Here is a 19,900-nt window from a genome sequence, read left to right on the forward strand (position 1 = left end):
GTGTGTGTGTGTGTGTGTTGTCTGTGTTGGATATTGTAGGTTACAGAAGGATTTAACGTGCAACAGATTTAGTCTGCGGCATACAAAAGACTGAATAGAGCAAAGCAGGTGGACAAGCACGAGTCTCTCGTGCTTTAATATTTATTAAGCCTCGTTTCCAGGCAATGCAGCCTTCCTCTTAAATTTCCAAAACCTGAAGCATCCCAGTTGGCAATTCACAATCAGGACCAAAAGACAGTTTTAATTAAAACCCTTCAAACCCCACCCTCCTTCTTTGACTTTCTTTTCCTGTCTTGGCTAGTATGTGATTCTTAACACCTGCAGCCCTTCAGGTTTATGCTACCAGGGGTGATTGAATAATTTGCCAATGTTCAAAACACATTTTTGAAGAAACGTTCACAATAAATCAAGCCTTTTCCTTCCGTCCGTCTGCAGGCATTTTGAGAGCTTTTTCTCCTTGCATTTGGAAAAAGTTATTTTTTTAACTTTGGAGCCTGAGTTTTTAAAGAACAAGTCAAGGTCTTTGTCATTCTCGTCAACAAAGCTAGACTGCACAGACTTTGTCCGGTGCTTATCATATGTGGATGTTCTTTTGATTGAAAAGAACACATATGCACAACAGGCAGAAGGAGGTTGACCTCAGGGGTTACAGCAGCCTTTACAGATATCACCCCTTTGAGGAAAGCCAGCTCATGGAAAAATCCCCAAAAGATTACCTGGAACTCTTGTTGCAAGTCACAGTCGCCGAATCGTGAAAGGTGGCCAGGGTTTCTCTCTGCTCGCTCTCATACCAAAGAAGATCAAGGTGGTTAGTCTTGAGTTTCTTCCTGACCTGTCCTTCCTAAGCTGGTGTTTTATCTAACAATGGTTGGTTTTCTTTTCTCATGGTCATCCCCATGTTCCTCTTCACTGGGGACTCAATTCTTCCGCCTCCTTTGGCTGAGTTCTGGGGCATTATCTGGATGGGATCAGTTCTCTAGGTGAAAAAGTTTTCCCTCCACAAAATAATTAATTCTGCAATCCTCTCTTTGGCAATGGGGCAATTCCAGATACTTGGGTGGGGGGCAGAATCAGATTTTTTTTTCCTTCCCAGTAATGGGTGGGCTCCAGTTTGCCAGCCATCCCCTTTAACCCAATTTTTTTTTCCAGATGAAAGGATTGGGAGTCAGATCCTTATTTTCAAAGGAGAGTTTGAAGCACTGTGAGCAACACAAGATCCAGATTGTCAACACTGAACCAACATGATAAAATTTAGAAGGAGTTGGGCCAAGCAAACAGGCAGCCAGAGAGGGGGGGGAACAAAAGTGGAGTGAGCTTGCCAAAACTGAATTTGCAAAGAAAGAGGGGGAGAAAACAATCACTTTATCAGTTTTCCTGCAGACTTTATTTTACCAGCTCTTCCAGGCTTTCAGCTAACCCCAAAATCAATTGCAAGATTATTTTTTTTAAAGACTCCTACTTCTGCAAGGGTCTTGCAGCTGAAACTTGGTGCAAAGCAACTCCTAAGTTGCTTAAATTGTTCTCCCACTGGAGAGAACCATGGCTGTGATTTGAGACTATTTAAAGTACCCCTAAATAGTTGGCAGGGCCCTCAAAATTAAGAGTCACCCCAATCCCCTGCAAGTTTTTTTTCTTCTTCTTTCAAAATAGAGGATGGTCTTGTGAATCCAGAACTTAAGAGCCCTTTTCATTTGACGCAACTGCTGTGGTCATTTTTCAGGAACTCTGTGTTCTGCAGCCAACACGCTGGTGCTCATTTTCTTGCAAGGCTAAATGATTATAATTTTCTGATCTCAAATCTAGGCCAACCCAGCTGGGTGTATTACAGATGTCCTTTCTGATCTTTGCTCAGATAGTTGATTTGCAACTCAAGAAAGCATCCAATTGAGGAAAGAAAGATGGTTCAATGAGTGATAATGTCAGAACTGAGGTATTTAGCTGTATCCCCAAAGCAGAAACCCTACGCTGGAAAGAGGACTGAATAATTTTAATTTCATGGCTCAGGAAATACTGGAGCAGGATGGCAATGTTTAATGTCTCAGAATGAGTCGCTTTTTCCCTGGTGCCATAAATCTGGTTTGGGGGCAAGGACTCTCCTGTTACAATTTGTACTTTGCCTGCGTGTGGTTTAGCTCCAGAATAAGTGAACCTCTCCAACCCTAATAAAAAGGAGCAGAGGAAAGATAAAATATTATGCATGGATTTTCGAAAGAGGCTTGAAAGGGAACTTGCCTGACCTACAATGCCTGAATTTCGAGTTTCATGTCTTGCTTGAAATGAGCCAGTTTGAAGTCTACCTTGGAAGCGAAAAGGAAACGAATTGGTGAAGTGGTTGGGAATTGTCGGAAGAGATCCGGTTAGAGATTGAATCTAAAGTAGGGGGTTAAACCCGGCTGGTGTGCCATCCTGCAATTTGCACGCCTCTCTGGCAGAGAGAGAGAGAGAGAGAGAGAGAAGAGGGGGGAGAGAGAGAGGAAGAGGGAGAGAGAGAGAGGGACAGAGAGAAAGAGGGACAGAGAGGGAGAGAGAAGAGGGGGGAGAGAGAGGGACAGAGAGAGGGAGAGGGACAGAGAAGAGGGGGGAGAGAGGGAGAGGGAGAAAGAGAGAGGGACAGAGAGAAAGAGAGGGACAGAGAGAGGGAGGGGGGAGAGAGGGGGACAGAAAGAAGAGGGGGGACAGAGTGGGGACAGAGAGAAGAGGGGGGAGGGAGAGGGAGAAAGAGAGAGAGAGAAAGAGAGAGAGGGACAGAAAGAGAGAGGGACAGAGAGGGAGAGAGAGAAGAGGGGGAGAGAGGGAGAGAGAGAGAGGGAGAGAAGAGGGGGGAGAGAGAGAGGGAGAGAGAGAGGGAGAGAGAGAAAGAGAGGGACAGAGAGGGAGAGAGAGGGAGAGGGGGGAGAGAGAGGGGGGACAGAGAGAAGAGGGGGAAGAGAGGGACAGAGAAAGAGAGAGGGACAGAAAGAGAGAGGGGGACAGAGAGGGAGAGAGAGAAGAGGGGGAGAGAGAGAGAAGAGGGGGGAGAGAGAGAGGGACAGAGAGAGAGGGGGGAGAGAGGGAGAGGGAGAAAAAGAGAGGGACAGAAAGAGAGAGGGGGACAGAGAGGGAGAGAGAGAAGAGGGGGGAGAGAGAGAGAAGAGGGGGAGAGAGACAGAGAAGGGGGGGAGAGAGGGAGAGGGAGAAAGAGGGAGAGGGACAGAAAGAGGGAGAGGGACAGAGAAAGAGGAGGGGGAGAGAGGGAGAGAGAGAAGAGGGGGGAGAGAGGGAGAGAGAGAGAAAGAGAGGGAGAGAGGGAGAGGGGGGGGAGAGAGGGACAGAGAGAGAGAGAGGGACACACACACACACACACACACACACATACACAGACATACACAGAGGGGTATTCAAAAATCAGCCTTAAATAACTTGCAGTAGGAAACAAAGCCAGCAGTCTTCCATGGTTCCTTAAGCTGGCACTCCAAGTGGGTGGACATATTTGGGCAAAAAAAAAAAAATTACAAGGACAGGAATAGCTTTAAGAATATATTATGAGATTGGATTGTCGATCGTGGGTTGTTTTCTTTTTTTTTTTCCTTTCTTTTCCACTTGCCTCTGTTTGCACAGCGTACTTAACTGCAAACCAACAGCCTCTTTTCGCTTCCTGCATTGTTCAGGTCCGCTTGTCTCATCAGGTTAAGCTTAGTTAGCTCTGCTGGATCCAGCTAAGCAATTTGGTCAGTTTGCTGAACCAGGATGGAGTTAACCCCCGGAGAGCCAGTTTGTGCTCTCAGATTGTGTTGAGTTTTGTTTTGTTTTGTTTTTTTTCCCCTTCCAAACTGACCGGTCCTTTCGAGATCCTGGCTGAGCTCCTGAATGCCCCTGCTTGGCGATGACTATTCAGAGATTAAATGCAGCCGGGCCAAAATTTTCTGTTGCCCAGGGAGACAGTTTGCTCAGATTTGCCCAGTGCTTTTTTTGTAAAAGAAAAAGGTGCCGGAACTCACACACGTCATACAACCCGCCTTGCCTACCCTACAAGGTTCCATCCAAAAAAGGTGCCGGAACTCCGTTCTGAGCCTTCTATGAGAAAAATAGCCCTGGTTTTGCCCCATTTGACAAGCCACGTTTGCTAAGTGAACCACTGCCGTTCTTAAATCAGTAACACGGTTGTTAAGTGAGCCTGGTTGCTCCATTGACTCGGCTTGTGAGAAGGTCGCAAAAGGAGATCACAGGACCCCAGGGGACTACAGCTGTCGTAAATGTGATCTAGTTGCCAAGCTTCACAATTTTGGATCATGTGACCAGGGGGAGGCTGCAGCGGTCATTGAGGGTGAAAAATGGTCATAAGTCACATTTTTCAGGGCCATTGTAACCTCGCACAGTCACTTAAGTGAACTGCTGTTAAGTCAAGAACTGCCTGTACAGGAAAACCACCTGATTTTAATAATAATAATAAAGTTGGAAGGGACCTTGGAGGTCATCTAGTCCAACCCCCTGCTGAGGCAGGAAACCCTATAACATTTCGGACAAATGGCTGTCTAGTTTCTTCTTTAAAACTTCCAGCGTTGGAGCATTCACAGCTTCTGGAGGCAGGTTGTTCCACTGGTTAGTTGTTCTAATTGTCAGGAAATTCCTCCTTAGTTCTAGGTTGCTTCTCTCCTTGACTAGTTTCCATCCTTTGCTTTTTGTCCTGCCTTCAGGTGCTTTTGAGGATAGCTTGAGTCCCTCCTCTTTGTGGCAACCCTTGAGATATTGGAAGACTGCTATCATGTCCCCCCTCGTCCTTCTCTTCATTAAATGAGACATACCCAATTCCAGCAGCCGTTCCTTATATGTTTTAGTCTCCAGTCCCCTAATCATCTTGGTTGCTCTTCTCTGTACCCTTTCTAGAGTCTCGACATCTTTTTTATATTGTGGTGACCAAAACTGGATGCAGTATTCCAAGTGTGGCCTTACCAAGGCATTGTAAAGTGGTATTAACACTTCACGTGATCTTGATTCTATCTCTCTGTTAATGCAGCCTAGCACTAGGTTGGCTTTTTTTTGCAGCTGCAGCACACTGCTGGCTCATATTTACAGTAAGTGATTGTCCACTAGGACTCTGATATCCCTCTCACAGTTACTACTAATGAGCAAGGTGCCCCCTATACTATACCTGTACATTTGGTTTTTCTTGCCTAAATGTAGAACCTTACTTTTTTCACAATTGAATTTCATTTTGTTAGATAGTGCCCAGTGTTCAAGTCTGTCCAGATCCTTCTGTATCTTAAGCCTGTCTTCTGGAGTATTGGCTATTCCTGCCAGCTTGGTGTCGTCTGCAAATTTGATGAGTTCCCCATCTATCCCCTCATCCAAATCATTGACGAAGATGTTGAAGAGCACTGGGCCCAGAACAGAGCCCTGGGGCACCCCACTACACACTTCCCTCCATGTAGATGTGGTTCCATTCAGGACCACACGCTGAGTATGGCCGGTCAGCCAGCTACGAATCCATCTGGTGGTGATTCTGTCTAACCCACATTTTTCTATCTTATCAAGTAGTAGGTTGTGATCTACTTTATCAAATGCCGTACTGAAGACCAAGTAAATTATATCCACAGCCTTCCTCTGGTCCACTAGTTTTGTCACTTGGTCAAAGAATGCAATAAGATTTGTCTGGCATGATCTCTTTTTGACAAACCCATGTTGGCTTTTAGTAATGACTTTGTTTGCCTCTAGGTGCTCGCTGATTCAATTTTGCCCTTGACTACTCTAGTACAATCCCGAACATTCTTGTTTTGTTTCCTATCTTTTAAAGATCAAAGGCCGATCTTGAGTGGTTTACAAATGGATGGCTTGCCTTACTTATGGGAAAACATATAATGCATATTTGGTTTGATTGCTACATCTAAGGGATCTCTTGCCTTTGTGGTAGCAAATGAGATTATAAATAGCATGTGTTAAACTGCTAATTAGGATTAACCCAAGAGGACTAGCTCCTTAGTTTCAACTGTCCCGGAAAAGATAATCCAAGAATAACGGAATAACAGAGTTGGAATGGACCTTGGAGGTCTTCTAGTCCAACCCCCTGCTCAGGCAGGAAACCCTGTACCGTTTCACACAACTGGTTGTCCAATCTCTTCTTAAAAACTTCCAGTGTTGGAGCATTCACCACTTCTGGAGGCAAGCTGTTCCACTGGTTAATTGTCCTCACTGTTAGGAAGTTTCTTGTTAATTCCAGGTTGCTTCTCTCCTTGATTAGTTTCCATCCGTTGTTTCTTGTCCTCCCTTCAGGGTCTTTGGAAAAATAGATTGACCCCCCTCTCCTTTGTGGCAGCCCCTGAGTTATTGGAAGACTGCTATTGGTGAAGTGGTTGGGAATTGTCGGAAGAGATCCGGTTAGAGATTGAATCTAAAGTAGAGGGTTAAACCCGGCTGGTGTGCCATCCTGCAATTTGCACGCCTCTCTGGCAGAGAGAGAGAGAGAGAGAGAGAGAAGAGGGGGGAGAGAGAGAGGAAGAGGGAGAGAGAGAGAGGGACAGAGAGAAGAGGGGGGGAGAGAGGGAGAGGGAGAAAGAGAGAGAGAAAGAGAGAGAGGGACAGAGAGAGGGAGAGAGAAGAATGGGGGAGAGAGGGAGAGAGAGAGAGGGACAGAGAGAAGAGGGGGGGAGAGAGGGAGAGGGAGAAAGAGAGAGAGAGGGACAGAGAAAGAGAGAGAGGGACAGAGAGAGGGAGAGAGAGGGAGAGGGGGGGAGAGAGAGGGGGACAGAGAAGAGGGGGGAGAGAGGGAGAGGGAGAAAGAGAGAGAGAGGGACAGAGAGAAAGAGAGAGGGACAGAAAGAGAGAGAGGGACAGAGAGGGAGAGAGAGAAGAGGGGGGAGAGAGAGGGAGAGGGAGAGAGAGGGAGAGAGAGAAGAGGGGGGAGAGAGAGAGAGAGAGAGAGAGAGAAGAGGGGGGGAGAGAGGGAGAGGGAGAAAGAGAGAGAGGGACAGAGAGAGAGGGACAGAGAGGGAGAGAGAGGAAGAGGGGGGAGAGAGAGAGGGACAGAGAGAAGAGGGGGGGAGAGAGGGAGAGGGAGAGAGAGGGAGAGAGAGAAGAGGGGGGAGAGAGAGAAAGAGAGAGAGAGAGAGAGAGAAGAGGGGGGGAGAGAGGGAAAGGGAGAAAGAGAGAGAGGGACAGAGAGAGAGGGACAGAGAGAGGGAGAGAGAGGAAGAGGGGGGGAGAGAGAGAGGGACAGAGAGAAGAGGGGGAGAGAGGGAGAGGGAGAGAGAGGGAGAGAGAGAAGAGGGGGGAGAGAGAGAAAGAGAGAGAGAGAGAGAGAAGAGGGGGGAGAGAGGGAGAGGGAGAAAGAGAGAGAGGGACAGAGAGAGGGAGAGAGAGAAGAGGGGGGAGAGAGAGAGAGGGACAGAAAGGGAGAGAGAGAAGAGGGGGGAGAGAGAGGCAGCCCCTGAGTTATTGGAAGACTGCTATCATGTCTCCCCCGGTCCTTCTCTTCGTTAGACTAGACCAGGGGTCGGCAACCTCGGCTCTTTTATGACTCGTGGACTTCAACTCCCAGAATTCCTGAGCCAGCATAGCTGGCTCAGGAATTCTGGGAGTTGAAGTCCACGAGTCATAAAAGAGCCGAGGTTGCCGACCCCTGGACTAGACATACCCAATTCCAGCAACCATTCATTGTATGCTTAAGCCCCCTGTCCCCTAATCAAGATGTTTTATAGTTTTAAATTTCTCGATGCAAAATAATTAGAACAGCCACTCTCTGAGAGTCTATTTTGGCTGCAAGCCAGTCTCAATTCCTTTTTATGTAAGGGCATATGTGGGAAAGACGTGGGAGAGAAGACCAAAAGATGCCGCCTAGGAATCAAACAGATAAGAGGCAGCTTAGCCAACAGATGGATAATGGACTGGGCAAACTCTCCCTAGATTCTCAGGCTGTAAAAGAGAGAGCGGTGGAATTGTGCCTTCAGACTTGTGAGATTCTGGTAACGTAGCTTTTCAATAAAGTAGAATTAGTTCTTCTGGTTCTTCTGCTTCCTGTTTGGGTTCCCTGGTCAGGCTGACAATTTAGGACAATACAGGACGCCCTTGAGTTACCAGCACAGCTGAGCCCCAAATTTAGCTTGCCAAATGAAACAGTTGTTAAACACGTTTCCCCCTTGTTGTAAAGTGAATCGCCTGCCGTTGTTAAGCTGGTAACCCGGTCAAAACGTCGCAAAAGGGGATCAGATGACCCCCAGGATGATGCTGCGGCCATCATAAAATAGGAGCCACATGCCAAGCCTCTGCATTTTGATCATGTGACCAAGGGGAACGCAGCGGTCGCTAAGTGTGAACACCTTTTTTCCAGTGTTGTCATTTTTGAATGGTTACTCTATGTTGTAAGTGGAGAACTACCTGTAGTCTTAGGAGGTGGACATTTGGGAGCACAATGACTCACTAGCAACTTGCTTGATGCAAAGGGACGGTTACTGGTAGATAATAAAATAATAATAAACCTTTTTATTGTCAAAGTACAACATGTGTACATTGAGATTAGCTGAGCCTCCCCCCCCCGTGCTCTTTCCCCCCCCAACACACAGTGACAACAAACCCTCCATCCCACCACACTATGTGAACCAACTACACCACACACCGGCCTCCCAAGTCAATTCTGCATAAGATTATGTCCCATTCAAAAGCCTAACAGCCCACGGATAAAAGCTGTTTTTCAGCCTGTTGGTACAGCTGGCTATACTCCTATATCTCCTACCGGATGGTAGGAGAGTAAAGAGATACCGTCCAGGGTATGAGTCATCCCTGAGAATCTTCCTCACTCTTCCAAGGCAACGAGCCCTGGCGAGGTCATCCAGCGGTGTCAGGGAACAGCCCACAATGTCTTGTGCTGTGCTCACCACCCTCTGTAATACTTTCCTATCCGCGGCTGTCAGACCAGCATACCAAACCACAATACCATATGAGAGGACGCTCTCTATAGTAGACTGGTAAAAGAGGGTCATTAGCTGTTGTTCTACCCTGTTCTTCCACAAGACCCTAAGAAAGTCTTGTGGAGCCTTGGTGGAGCAGTGGGCTAATGCCTCCTTAAGTAAAACCAGCTGCCTGCAATTAGTGCAGGTTCGCATCCCACCAGGCTCAAGGTTGACTCAGCCTTCCATCCTTCCAAGGTAGGTAAAATGAGGACCCAGATTGTTGGGGGCAATTAAGCTGACTTTGTAATAATGCCGCTTGGGGTGTGTGTGAAAGCCCTACTAAGCAGGCATATACATGGAATGAAGGCTACTGCTAAGCTTGTAAGCTGCCCTAAGTCTTCGGAGAAGGGCGGGATATAAATGTAATTATAAAAAAAAAAAAAAAGTGAAGCCTCTGTTGGGCCTTTCTGGCCACCTGGGTTGTGTTGACTTTCCAGGTCAGATCTTCACAGAGGTAGACTCTGGTGTTGGATAATCCAGAGGTTCTGCACACAAAGTTCCAGCAATCTTAATATGGGTGGAGCAAATGTCCACTCCACTCAAAGTTGATTGGCAATGGGCAGGGCAAGGATTCTTGGAGGCGCTAATTATTAAGGGAGAGTAACGTGTTTGTGCATAGGCTGGTTAAGCTTTTGTCCTAACTGCTGCTGGCAAACAAAGTCGAGTTGCTTTCCCACGCTTTCCACTAAATCACAGGTTCAGTGATGGTCATTAGTCAAGGACTACCTGCATTTGCTCGGGCAGGTAGTCCTCATCTTACGGCCAGAGTGGAGCCCAACAATTTTTGTTGTTAAGCGAGACAGTTGCTGAGGGACTTTTGGCCCCACTTTACGACCTTCCTTGCAAAAGAGGATCACAGGACCCCGGGGGAGGGGGGGGAGGGACACACACTGCGGCTGTTGTAAATACAGCATCCAAAAGCATCCAAAATCTGATCCCGTGACTACGGGGATGGCGTAACGGTCAGTAAGTGGGGGAAACGGTCGTCCGTCCCTTTTTTTTCAGCGCCGCAGTAACTTTGAACGGTCACTCAATGAACGGTTCTAAACCGAGGACTGCCTGCGCTCGCTTTATGCTATGGTTGTGATGTTTTCATGACCCCCCCCAATCGATAAATAAGGGAGTCCGGCACTCGTTACCTCCCGTATTGATTACTGTAATGCTCTCTACATGGGGCTGCCCTTGAAGACCACCCGGAGGCTTCAGCTGGTGCAGAATGCAGCTGCACGGGTTGTGATGGGAGCACCCCGATACTCCCATATTACACCCCTCCTGCGTGAGCTGCATTGGCTACCAGTTGCCCTCCGGGTGAGATTTAAGGTGCTGGTACTTACCTTTAAAGCCCTACATGGCTTAGGCCCGGGATACTTGGAGGACCATCTGCTGCCGGGAACAAATTCCCATCGTCCAGTATGCTCACACAGAGAAGGCCTCCTCAGGGTACCGTCGGCTAGACAATGTCGGCTGGCGACCCCCAGGGGGAGGGCCTTCTCTGTGGGAGCGCCAGCCCTATGGAATCAGCTCCCCCCGGAGCTTCGGATGGCCCAAACCTCCAATCCTTTCGCCGCGGCCTCAAAACACTCCTGTTCCACCAGGCTGACCTGGACTGACAGGCATTCTAATTAATTTATATTTAGAATTTTTAATTTATTTTTAAATTCTCTAATTTTAATTTACTGCACAGATGTTCTCAATTTTATTTTTATCTTGATTTCTGTACTTATTATATGTTTTTGCTGTTAGCCGCCCTGAGTCCTTCGGGAGATAGGGCGGGATATAAATCCCATCAATAAATAAATAAATAAATAAATAAATGTTTTGCAGAGGCAGCTAACTTCCAAAGTCCGTGTGTGTAGCGTGCGTTAAACCACAAGCCAGCCCTGCCTATTTTAGCATCGTGTTTGGGGACAAACTCTGCTTTGCGGACAGTTCAGACCATTGTGTCACCAGTGGCGGATTTCAGGGAAATGGCGAGGTTGTTCAGCAAAGGTAAACATGTTGTGGTGTGTAAAGAAGTTGTCTCGCTGTGCTTTATCCACACAAACAGTGTCTTTTAGCCGAGATAATAATAATAATAATAATAATAATAATAATAATAATAATAATAATAATAATAATAATAATAATAATTAATAATAATAATAATAATTATTTTATTTATATACCGCCCTTCTCCCGAAGGACTCATTTATTTGAGATAAATATATACACATCAGTGCAGATAGAGCTTCTAACTTGCGACCGTTCAAAATGACCACGGCACTGAGGAAAGCGGCTGGTGACTGTTTTTCACACTTAACGACCGTTGCAGCATCCCGGTGGTCAGGGGATTGACATTCGGACGCTAGACAACTGACTCGTATTTATGACGTTTGCAGTGTCCCGGGGGGTCCGGCGATCCCCTTTTGCGCCCTTCTGATAAGCAAAGTTGGGGAGGCGGATTTGCTTAACGGCCGTGGGACTAACTTCACAACTGCAGTGATTCACGTAGCAACCGTGGCAGGAGAAGTCGTAAAAGAAAGCTCTGTCTCGCTTAATGACTGGAAAGTCAAGGATACTGGGGTTTTTTTTTTCCAAATTTTTCCAGATTGTGGATCCTGTCCAAACCAATTTGTGGAATCCTTGATCCAGAGATGATGTGAAATAGATTGGACTCAGCTGAAGTTTCTCTTTTTTCATCTCCTTGGGGGTGGGGATGGGGGGAAATCCAAGGAACCTGTCGCGTTCTTGCCCGAAAGGATCTCACAAAACACAGTTGGAAGAACGTGGTCTAGAACAGGGGTCTCCAACCCCCAGTCCGTGGACCGGTACTGGGCCACAACACGCCAGCAACCGGTCCGCACAAACAAGCAAAGCCCCATCTGCGGGATGCAGGCAGCACACAAAACCACGCACGCTCAGGTCCGTGGGAAAAAATCTCTCTCCACGGAACCGGTCCCTGGTGCCCGAAAGGTTGGAGAACTCTGGTCTAGAATTCCCAAGATGCTTTTGGGTTTTCCAAAAAAACCCGAGAACTGTGGAATTTTCAAACCGCTTCCAAGATTTATTTGCATGCATTCTAACACGGCACCAGTAAGCCTCTGTGTGGTTTGGTAGGTTTTGGCGACGCACTGCGAGCTGAAGTGAATCATTTTGAATGTGCCCTTAATTGGCTCTTTCACCTGGGTGTGTGAATCCGGTAAATGGCACCCTCCCCCCTCCCCACCCCCTTAAGTTGTGTTCAAAACAAAAACAAAGCCCGGGGCGGGCTTTGAAAATGGTGTGTGAGCTGCAGAAATGGGGATGCCTCCGGTATTAGAAGCCATAACTAATAATTAAAACAGATAATTTACAATTCCCTCTGGGCTGGGTAAATCACAATAATTTAGCAGCTAGAAGCAAAACAACAACCAAAAAAGGGATCCAAAATTTGTACAGAAATGGAGGCCATGGGTGATAACCCGGTAACATGGGACATCTTTGGATATTAATTCTTTTCCCCCACCACCACAAGTGTTGGCTTTTTTAAAAAATGTAAATAAAGTGTAGTCCTCAACTTACAACAGTTTCTTTGGCAACTGTTCAAACTTACAATGGCCCTGGAAAAAAAAGTGACTTATAGCAGGTCCTCACACTTATGACCATTATGAACATCCCCAAGCTTAGATGGTCAAAAGGTTGTATGTAGTTACAGTGGTTGTGGCATCCCGGGGTCATGTGATTGTCATTTGTGACTTTCCCAGCTGGCTTCCGACAAATAAAGTCAATTTGGGGGGGAGGGGGGGAGCTGGATTCACTTAATGACTGCGTGATTCCCTTAAGAACTGCAGTGATTTGCTTAACTGTGGCAAAAAAGGGCATGTCTCACTTAACAATTGCCTTGTGGGAAGGAAGGAAGGAAAGAAGGAAGGAAGGAAGGAAGGAAGGAAGGAAGGAAGGAAGGAAGGAAAGAAAGAAAGAAAGAAAGAAAGAAAGAAAGAAAGAAAGAAAGAAAGAAAAAGAAAGAAAGAGAAAGAAAAGAAAGAAAGAAAGAAAGAAAGAAAGAAAGAAAGGAAGGAAGGAGAGGGAGGGAGGGAGGGAGGGAGGGAGGGAAGGAAGGAAGGAAGGAAGGAAGGAAGGAAGGAAGGAAGGAAGGAAAAAAAAGAGATGGAAAAGAAGAAAAGAAGCAATGGGGACTGTGGCTCAAATTGTGGTTGTAAGGTGGAGGACTACCTACAGTCCAAATATTAACCACAGAGCAGGTGAGTGATGAAGAAAGGAGACAAACGCAAGAGATAAGCCTGTTTATCCCATGAAAAGGAATGGATTAATGCCTTGTGTAAACTTGGGTTGGCCCATCGGTTTGCTCTGAAATCCCTTGACAAAGGTCAGCTGCCAATCCTGACACCTGTGTTCTTACCGTTGCAGAATACCCAAATTGATCCCACCAACGCCATGTACTCCCTTTGGAAAGATCTGCCTCTGCCCTTCTTCATTTCTTTCTACTTCTTCGAGGTGAAGAATTCCAAGGACGTCCTTCTAGGCGCCAAGCCAGTCGTGAACCAGCGGGGGCCATACGTCTACAGGTGTGCATTGCGTCCTTCGCTTGGCTCAGAGACGGCGTCCTGTCAACCCGCAGGGGCTGGCCCTTGGCAGGACTCCGGCTTCTGCCTCGGCTTTGACAACCCGTTGAATCTCGGTCGCATATTTGGGGCAGGAGGGCAAGCCGAGGAGAAGGAGCCGATAGGAAAGGGAAGGGAAGGAAGGAAGGAAGGAAGGTAAGAAGAAAGGAAAAGAAAGACAGGAAGGAAGGGAGGAAATGGAGGGAGGGAGGGAAAGAAAGAGACAGGAAGGAAAGAAATGGAGAAAGGGAGGTTGGGAGGAAAGGAATAGGAGAAGGAGGGAGGGAAGGGAAGAAGGAAGGAAAAGAAAGAGAAGCATGAAGGAAATGGAGAGGGAGGGAAGGAAGGAAGGAAAAGAGAGAGTCAGGAAGGAGGGAGGGCAATGAAATGGAAGGGATGAAGGAGATCAATGGAAGAAAGGGGAATAGGAGAGGGAAGGAAGGAAGGAAGGAAGAAAGGAAGGAAGGAAGGAAGGAAGGGAAAAAAAGAAAAAAAGGAAGTGTCAGAATCCATTTATATCACATTCATAAATGTATGTTTAAAACATTATTCCCCCCCCCCCCGGATTCTGCCATCTCCCGAGGAAGGAGGAGCGCATGTGGATTCAGCCTGCCTTAGGTTATTTCAAAGACCAAGGGAAACCTTTTGAACTGGGGGAACAAAGGGGAGGGTTAGGGAAGGAGGCATCTGTCCTGTGTCTCCATTTGAATCTGTAAAGGAAGAAGACAATAACCGTAAAGATCCGAAGTTCCCTTTTTCCCACGAAAGGGATGACACGAAGTAAATGATGGGGGGGGCTGACCAAATGGGGTTGAGGGAAGGGCGGTTGAACTGGGAACTCTTGATAAAGTTTCAATCTGTAAAACAATACCAGGACCCGTCTTGTATTTCCACAACCAAACATGTCCTAGTAAAAATTCCTTTTGGACTACTACTGACTCCAAGAGTTTTTGTTTTCCTAAGACAGGAAGGGAGGAAGGGCAATGGGAAGGAAGGAAGGAAAAGAAAAGGAGAGAGAGAGGGGGGGGAAGGAGAGAGGGCAATGAAATGGGAGGAAGGAAGGAAGGAAGGAAATTAGCTGCAGTTCTTCATGCTGCACAAATTGAATTCTCGAGGTGTTTATTACCTTGGTTGATATCTCATCAGGAAAGACAGTTTGGAATCAATTCTTGGTAGCGTTAGCCATTTGAGTAACCCAGGGAAACAGCACACGTCATTGCCAGCTGTAATCCTGCCTTTATCATGGATCACGTGTAGATAACCAGACTATAATTTTGATCTCAGGCAAAATCAGATTAATTGAGGCAGACAAGGTCAAATCAACCGGGGTAATCAAATTCAGCCCAAGGAGGAAGATTTCCCAGAACTGAATGGTAATCAAATTATTTGCAAAGCATTTAGGGATGGTTGCGCGCCCAAATACCTTTTCCATAGGTGGTTAAATTCTAATGTAAATTAAAAGGTAGCTTTTCCTGAAGACAATTAAGCCGGTAAAGGAAGAGCCGTATCATTATTATGTGTTATGGGTTCCCATTGTTGTTGTTATTGTACTGTCTTTTGTGTGGTGTTTAATTCTGTGACCTGCTTAGAGTTTCCGCAGGGTGTTTATAAGTCTTGTTTTCAGAAGAGCTTGGCTCGCCGTGGTATGAAATATGTGTCAAGATCACGCCCATTTTTTTTTTCATCTGTTGTTTAAAGCCAGGATGCAAATGTCTGCAGGCTGAATGCAGCCAGTTAGATCAAATGCCAGTTAGATCTAGAGTTGGGGGCACTTGGAAGTCAGCCTGTCAAAGTTACCCACCTCACTGCCAGCTCTGGGGTGGGGGGGGGGGGAAAGGCAGAGGTGGAGTGGATGCAATCCAAAAAATGAGATCATCGGAAAAAGAATTGGGATAGAAACAACCTTAAGCTAGACGCAAAGACCGAAGGCAGCAAGTGAAGAAGAGCTTGCTCACCTGGAGAGAATGCCGTGGGATCCTATGCCTCTTTTACCGGTCTACTATAGAGAGCGTCCTCTCGTAGGGTATTGTGGTTTGGTGCGCTGGTCTGACAGCCGCGGACAGGAAAGTATTACAGAGGGTGGTGAGCACAGCACAAGACATTGTGGGCTGTTCCCTGACACCGCTGGATGACCTCGCCAGGGCTCGTTGCCTTGGAAGAGTGAGGAAAATTCTCCGGGATGACTCACACCCTGGACGGTATCTCTTTACTCTCCTACCATCCGGTAGGAGATATAGGAGTATAGCCAGCCGCACCAACAGGCTGAAGAACAGCTTTTATCCGTGGGCTGTTAGGCTTTTGAATGGGATATAATCTCTGAATTTATGCAGAATTGACTTGGGAGGCCGGTGTGTGTGGTGTAGCTGGTTCACATGGTGTGGTAGGATGGAGGGTTTGTTGTCCCTGTGTGTTGGGGGGAGAGAGCACGGGGGGATGCTCAGCTAATCTCAATGTACACATTGTTGTACTTTGACAATAAAGGTTGATTATTATTATTATTATTATTATTATTATTATTATTAATAATAATAATAATAATAATAATAATAATAATAATAATAATAGGCACATCCCAAAAGAGGAAAAGGTCAAAGAACACAAGGCCAACCCAGAAGAAGACAAGACAACATCAAAGACACATTACAACAGCATCAAATAGGAATGACTGAAGGAGGAAGAGGAGAAGGAAGAGAGGAGGAAGAAGGAGGAGGAGGAGGAGAAGGAGAGGAAGAAAAAGGAGAGGAAGAGGAAGGAGGATAATAAGGAGAGGGAGGAGGGGGAGGGGGAGGAGGAAGAGGAGGAGAGGAAGAAGAAGGAGAGGAAGGAGGAGGAGAAGGAGAATAAGAAGTAGAGGAAAGAGGGGGAGGAGAAGAAGAAAGAGAAGGAGAAAAAGAAGGAAGAGGAGAAGGAGAAGAAGGAGAAGAGTGGTTATGAATTTATAAACCATCCAATCCCACTTTGGGGGCAAATGCTTGTAAAAGTGTAGCAGTTGCTCCTGCACAGAGGATTGTCTTCCCATCACACAGCAGAGGCCAGCTCCATCACTCTTACACAACACAGCTGGGTACAATTGCATTTTGGCCCATTTGGAAGGCCCGATGGATGCATCCGGTGGAACTTCTGCCTGCCTTGCCTCAGCAGCTCCTTAGTGGAGCAAAGTGCGGGACTGTTAGCCTCCCCACTTGGGAGAGATTACTAAACTCCGGGGTGTAAGAAATCTGAGTCACAGTTTTTGTACTCCGTACAAAGCACAAACTTGGAAAATTATCATAATGAGCCGAATTTATTGCCAGGCCAAGGGATTAAAGTCTTGTGTTCAATGGCCAAGTCATTTTTTGAAGCAATTTCTTCCATCAGGGGAAAGAACAATTAACCAGTGGAACAACCTGCCTCCAGAAGTTGTGAATGCTCCAGCACTGGAAGTTTTTAAGCGGAGACTGGACAGAGATTGTTGGGGGCAATTAAGCTGACTTTGTAATAATGCCGCTTGGGGTGTGTGTGTGAAAGCCCTAACAAGCAGGCATATACATCGAATGAAGGCTACTGCTAAGCTTGTAAGCCGCCCTGACTCTTCGGAGAAGGGCGGGATATAAATGGAATAAAAATAAAAATAAAATAAAATAAACCACTTGTCTGAAATGGTCTAGGCAGGGCAGGGTTTCCTGCCTGAGCAGGGGGTTGGACTAGATGACCTCCGAGGTCCCTTCCAACTCTCTTATTCTATTCTAACAATGTCTAAGGCTGAACTGGGACAGAGATTGCCATCCATTTTTCTTGTTTGCTCTCATTGTCTTGTTTTGGTTGCATTTGTTCACACAGTATAAAATGAGTCTTTGGTGCTCTCCGAGTTTGTTATTTGCATGCAGATGTTTCATCAGCCAAATAGGTCACATCATCAGTGGAAGGAGCAAGAAACAATTAAAAAAAAACTAAGCAAACAGAAAGACTAAAACCAGCAGCCAGATAAGCAGGGATTGACCCCAGAGAAAAGGGCAGGTAGAAAACTTATTTTTTTAATCCAGGACTGACCAAAGGCAAAAATCACACTGCCACTCACACTGATCGGATAAATCTTCTGTTTATTTACCGTATTTATTTATTTATTTATTTTATTACATTTATATACCGCCCTTTCCCGAAGGACTCAGGGCGGTTTACAGGGTGATTAAAAAACCAAGATACAAAAGTTAAAAACAAATTTTAAAAGAAATTATATGTGTTCCTGTCTAAATAAAACCCCAGTTAAAATAAGATTAATCCTCAGCCTGGGCCAGAGAGCTCGAAGAGCCAGGTCTTCAGGCCCCGGCAGAATGAACGGAGGTCGGGGGCAGTCCTCAGCTCCACGGGCAGCTGGTTCCAAATAAACAGGAAAGAAATTTCACATTTCTTTACACGGATGATGTGACCTAGTTGGCCAAGGAGACATCTTCAAGAAAACTACCCAACTTTAGAGAGCACCAAGGAACCCAGGGTCGTCGTCGTCGTCCGTCCTCCTCCTCCTCCTCCTCCTCCTCCTCCTCCTCCTCCTCCTCCTCCTCCTCCTCCTCCTCCCTACAAACCCCACTCCCTACTGGCACTAACAATGTTGCCTAACTCTGACACCAAGAAAATCACCAAGCTCAGGCAGCATCAAGGCTCAATCCTGAGCTACCAAGATTCTCTTCTCTTGGAACCAGTGGTGGGGATTCAGCCGGTTCGCACCGGTTCGGCAGAACCGGTAGCTAATTTTTTTTGTTGCCCAGGCCCAGAACGGACCTCCGGAAGCGGCATCCACACAGAGAACCGGTCCTGCACCTTTCTGAATCCCACCACTACAGACTCTTACCTACTTGGTATAAAGCCAAAACTAATTAATAGACAAGATTGGTATCTCTTTGTACATGTTACAACAGCAGCGAGAATAACCTTTGCTCAACAGTGGAAGGATATAAATATTCCAACGGACCAAATGTTAATTAATAAGATTCTGAATTGTGCTGAAATGGATAAACTAACCTATATGTTAAAACAGAAACAAGAATCTATGTATTACACCAACTGGGAACGATGGTATGATTGGCTAAAAAATAGAACAAAATATGACACTTCATAGTAATCTTTATGATAATATTTAATAGTCGAAATAGACAACGTTAAATAAGATTTAAGATTTACTGGGATGTAATTATGTATAACTGCACAGGGGTTTTTAATCCCCAGTTTTTTTATTTGCATGTTTGTTAAATGTTTGTTTGTCCTTTTCCTTTTTTTCCCCTTAATTTGAAATGTATGTACTTAGTGTGTATGTGTCTGTAAATATTTAATAAAAAATTTATTAAAAAAAAAAAGAATCCCACCACTCATGGGAACGCTTATAAAAACAAGTCCACGCAAGTCCGATTAAACGTCTTTTAAGGCTGCTATGAAATGTAAGGAGAAAAAAAAAACCTGGCCGGAGGAATCACGAAGCAAAGAATTTTCATCGCGCTGCGTAGGTGGGGCGCGGGAAAGCAACTCAGTCGTGCATGGTTGCATCGGCTTTCAGAAACAAAGGAAGGGCTTGGCATCTCACGAGTGAAAACCTCAACTTTTTTTTTAAAGAGCAGACTGTTTGCAGTTGCTAAATTTGGATGCAAGACTGGGCTCTTTCTTGGTTTGGACCAAGGGAGGGTTCCAAGACTGGATCAACTGTCAGGATCTTCTTTTCAATTTAGCACCACTCCATCCATCCGAACGTATGAAGTTGTATTCGTTAAATTTGCACGGAATAACAACTGCAAACCACTCAGCCTCGACGAAAGCAGCCGTGGATCCCTTGTAAAATAAAATGGTTTGAAATCAAGAAGCGCCCTTGGTTTAATTTAATTTAATTGCAAGGGGTCCATGCAAGCACGGGCAACCGTAGGTCTCATTTAAATGGAAGCAAAAATGAAATGATTGGTTTACCTGCCATTTACAAGGATGCCTTTTCTGCTTAAATGGGCGGCGGCGGCGGTGGTGTTAAATCATGAAAAAGAAATGGCCATTCCACCTCCTGATTCATTTTGTCGTGTTCTGTGTCTCTTGCAGGGAATACAGGCATAAAAAGAATGTCACTTTTCATAATAACCACACGGTCTCCTTTCTGGGGTATCGAAACTTCGTCTTCCAACCGGACCGTTCCAATGGATCAGAATCTGATTACATCGTGATGCCGAATGTCTTGGTTTTGGTAGGTGTCCTTCCATCACTGGAGGCTTTTAAGAAGAGACTGGACAGTCACTTGTCTGAGATGGTATAGGTTCTCCTGCTTGAGTGGGGGGCTGGACTAGAAGATCTCCAAGGTCCCTTCCGGATCTATTCTATTCCATTCCATTCCATTCCATATTTTCTATTCTATTCTATTCTATTCTATTCTATTCTATTCTATTCTATTCTATTCTA

At 45.9% G+C, this 19,900-nt stretch overlaps 1 protein-coding gene across 1 annotated transcript in view; it reads left to right on the plus strand.

The window, feature by feature from the left end:
* The window catches only part of SCARB1 (scavenger receptor class B member 1), a 47,422-nt gene that overhangs the window by 3,205 nt on the left and 24,317 nt on the right, over positions 1-19,900 (plus strand). Inside the window, exons 2-3 of the mRNA XM_083373326.1 lie at positions 13,305-13,462; positions 19,547-19,688. Of these exons, the coding sequence (XP_083229452.1) occupies positions 13,305-13,462; positions 19,547-19,688 (300 nt within the window). The remainder of the gene's footprint in view (positions 1-13,304; positions 13,463-19,546; positions 19,689-19,900) is intronic.

The sequence above is a fragment of the Vipera ursinii genome (assembly GCF_947247035.1).
Source record: "Vipera ursinii genome assembly, chromosome: 14".
Taxonomy (NCBI): domain Eukaryota; kingdom Metazoa; phylum Chordata; class Lepidosauria; order Squamata; family Viperidae; genus Vipera; species Vipera ursinii.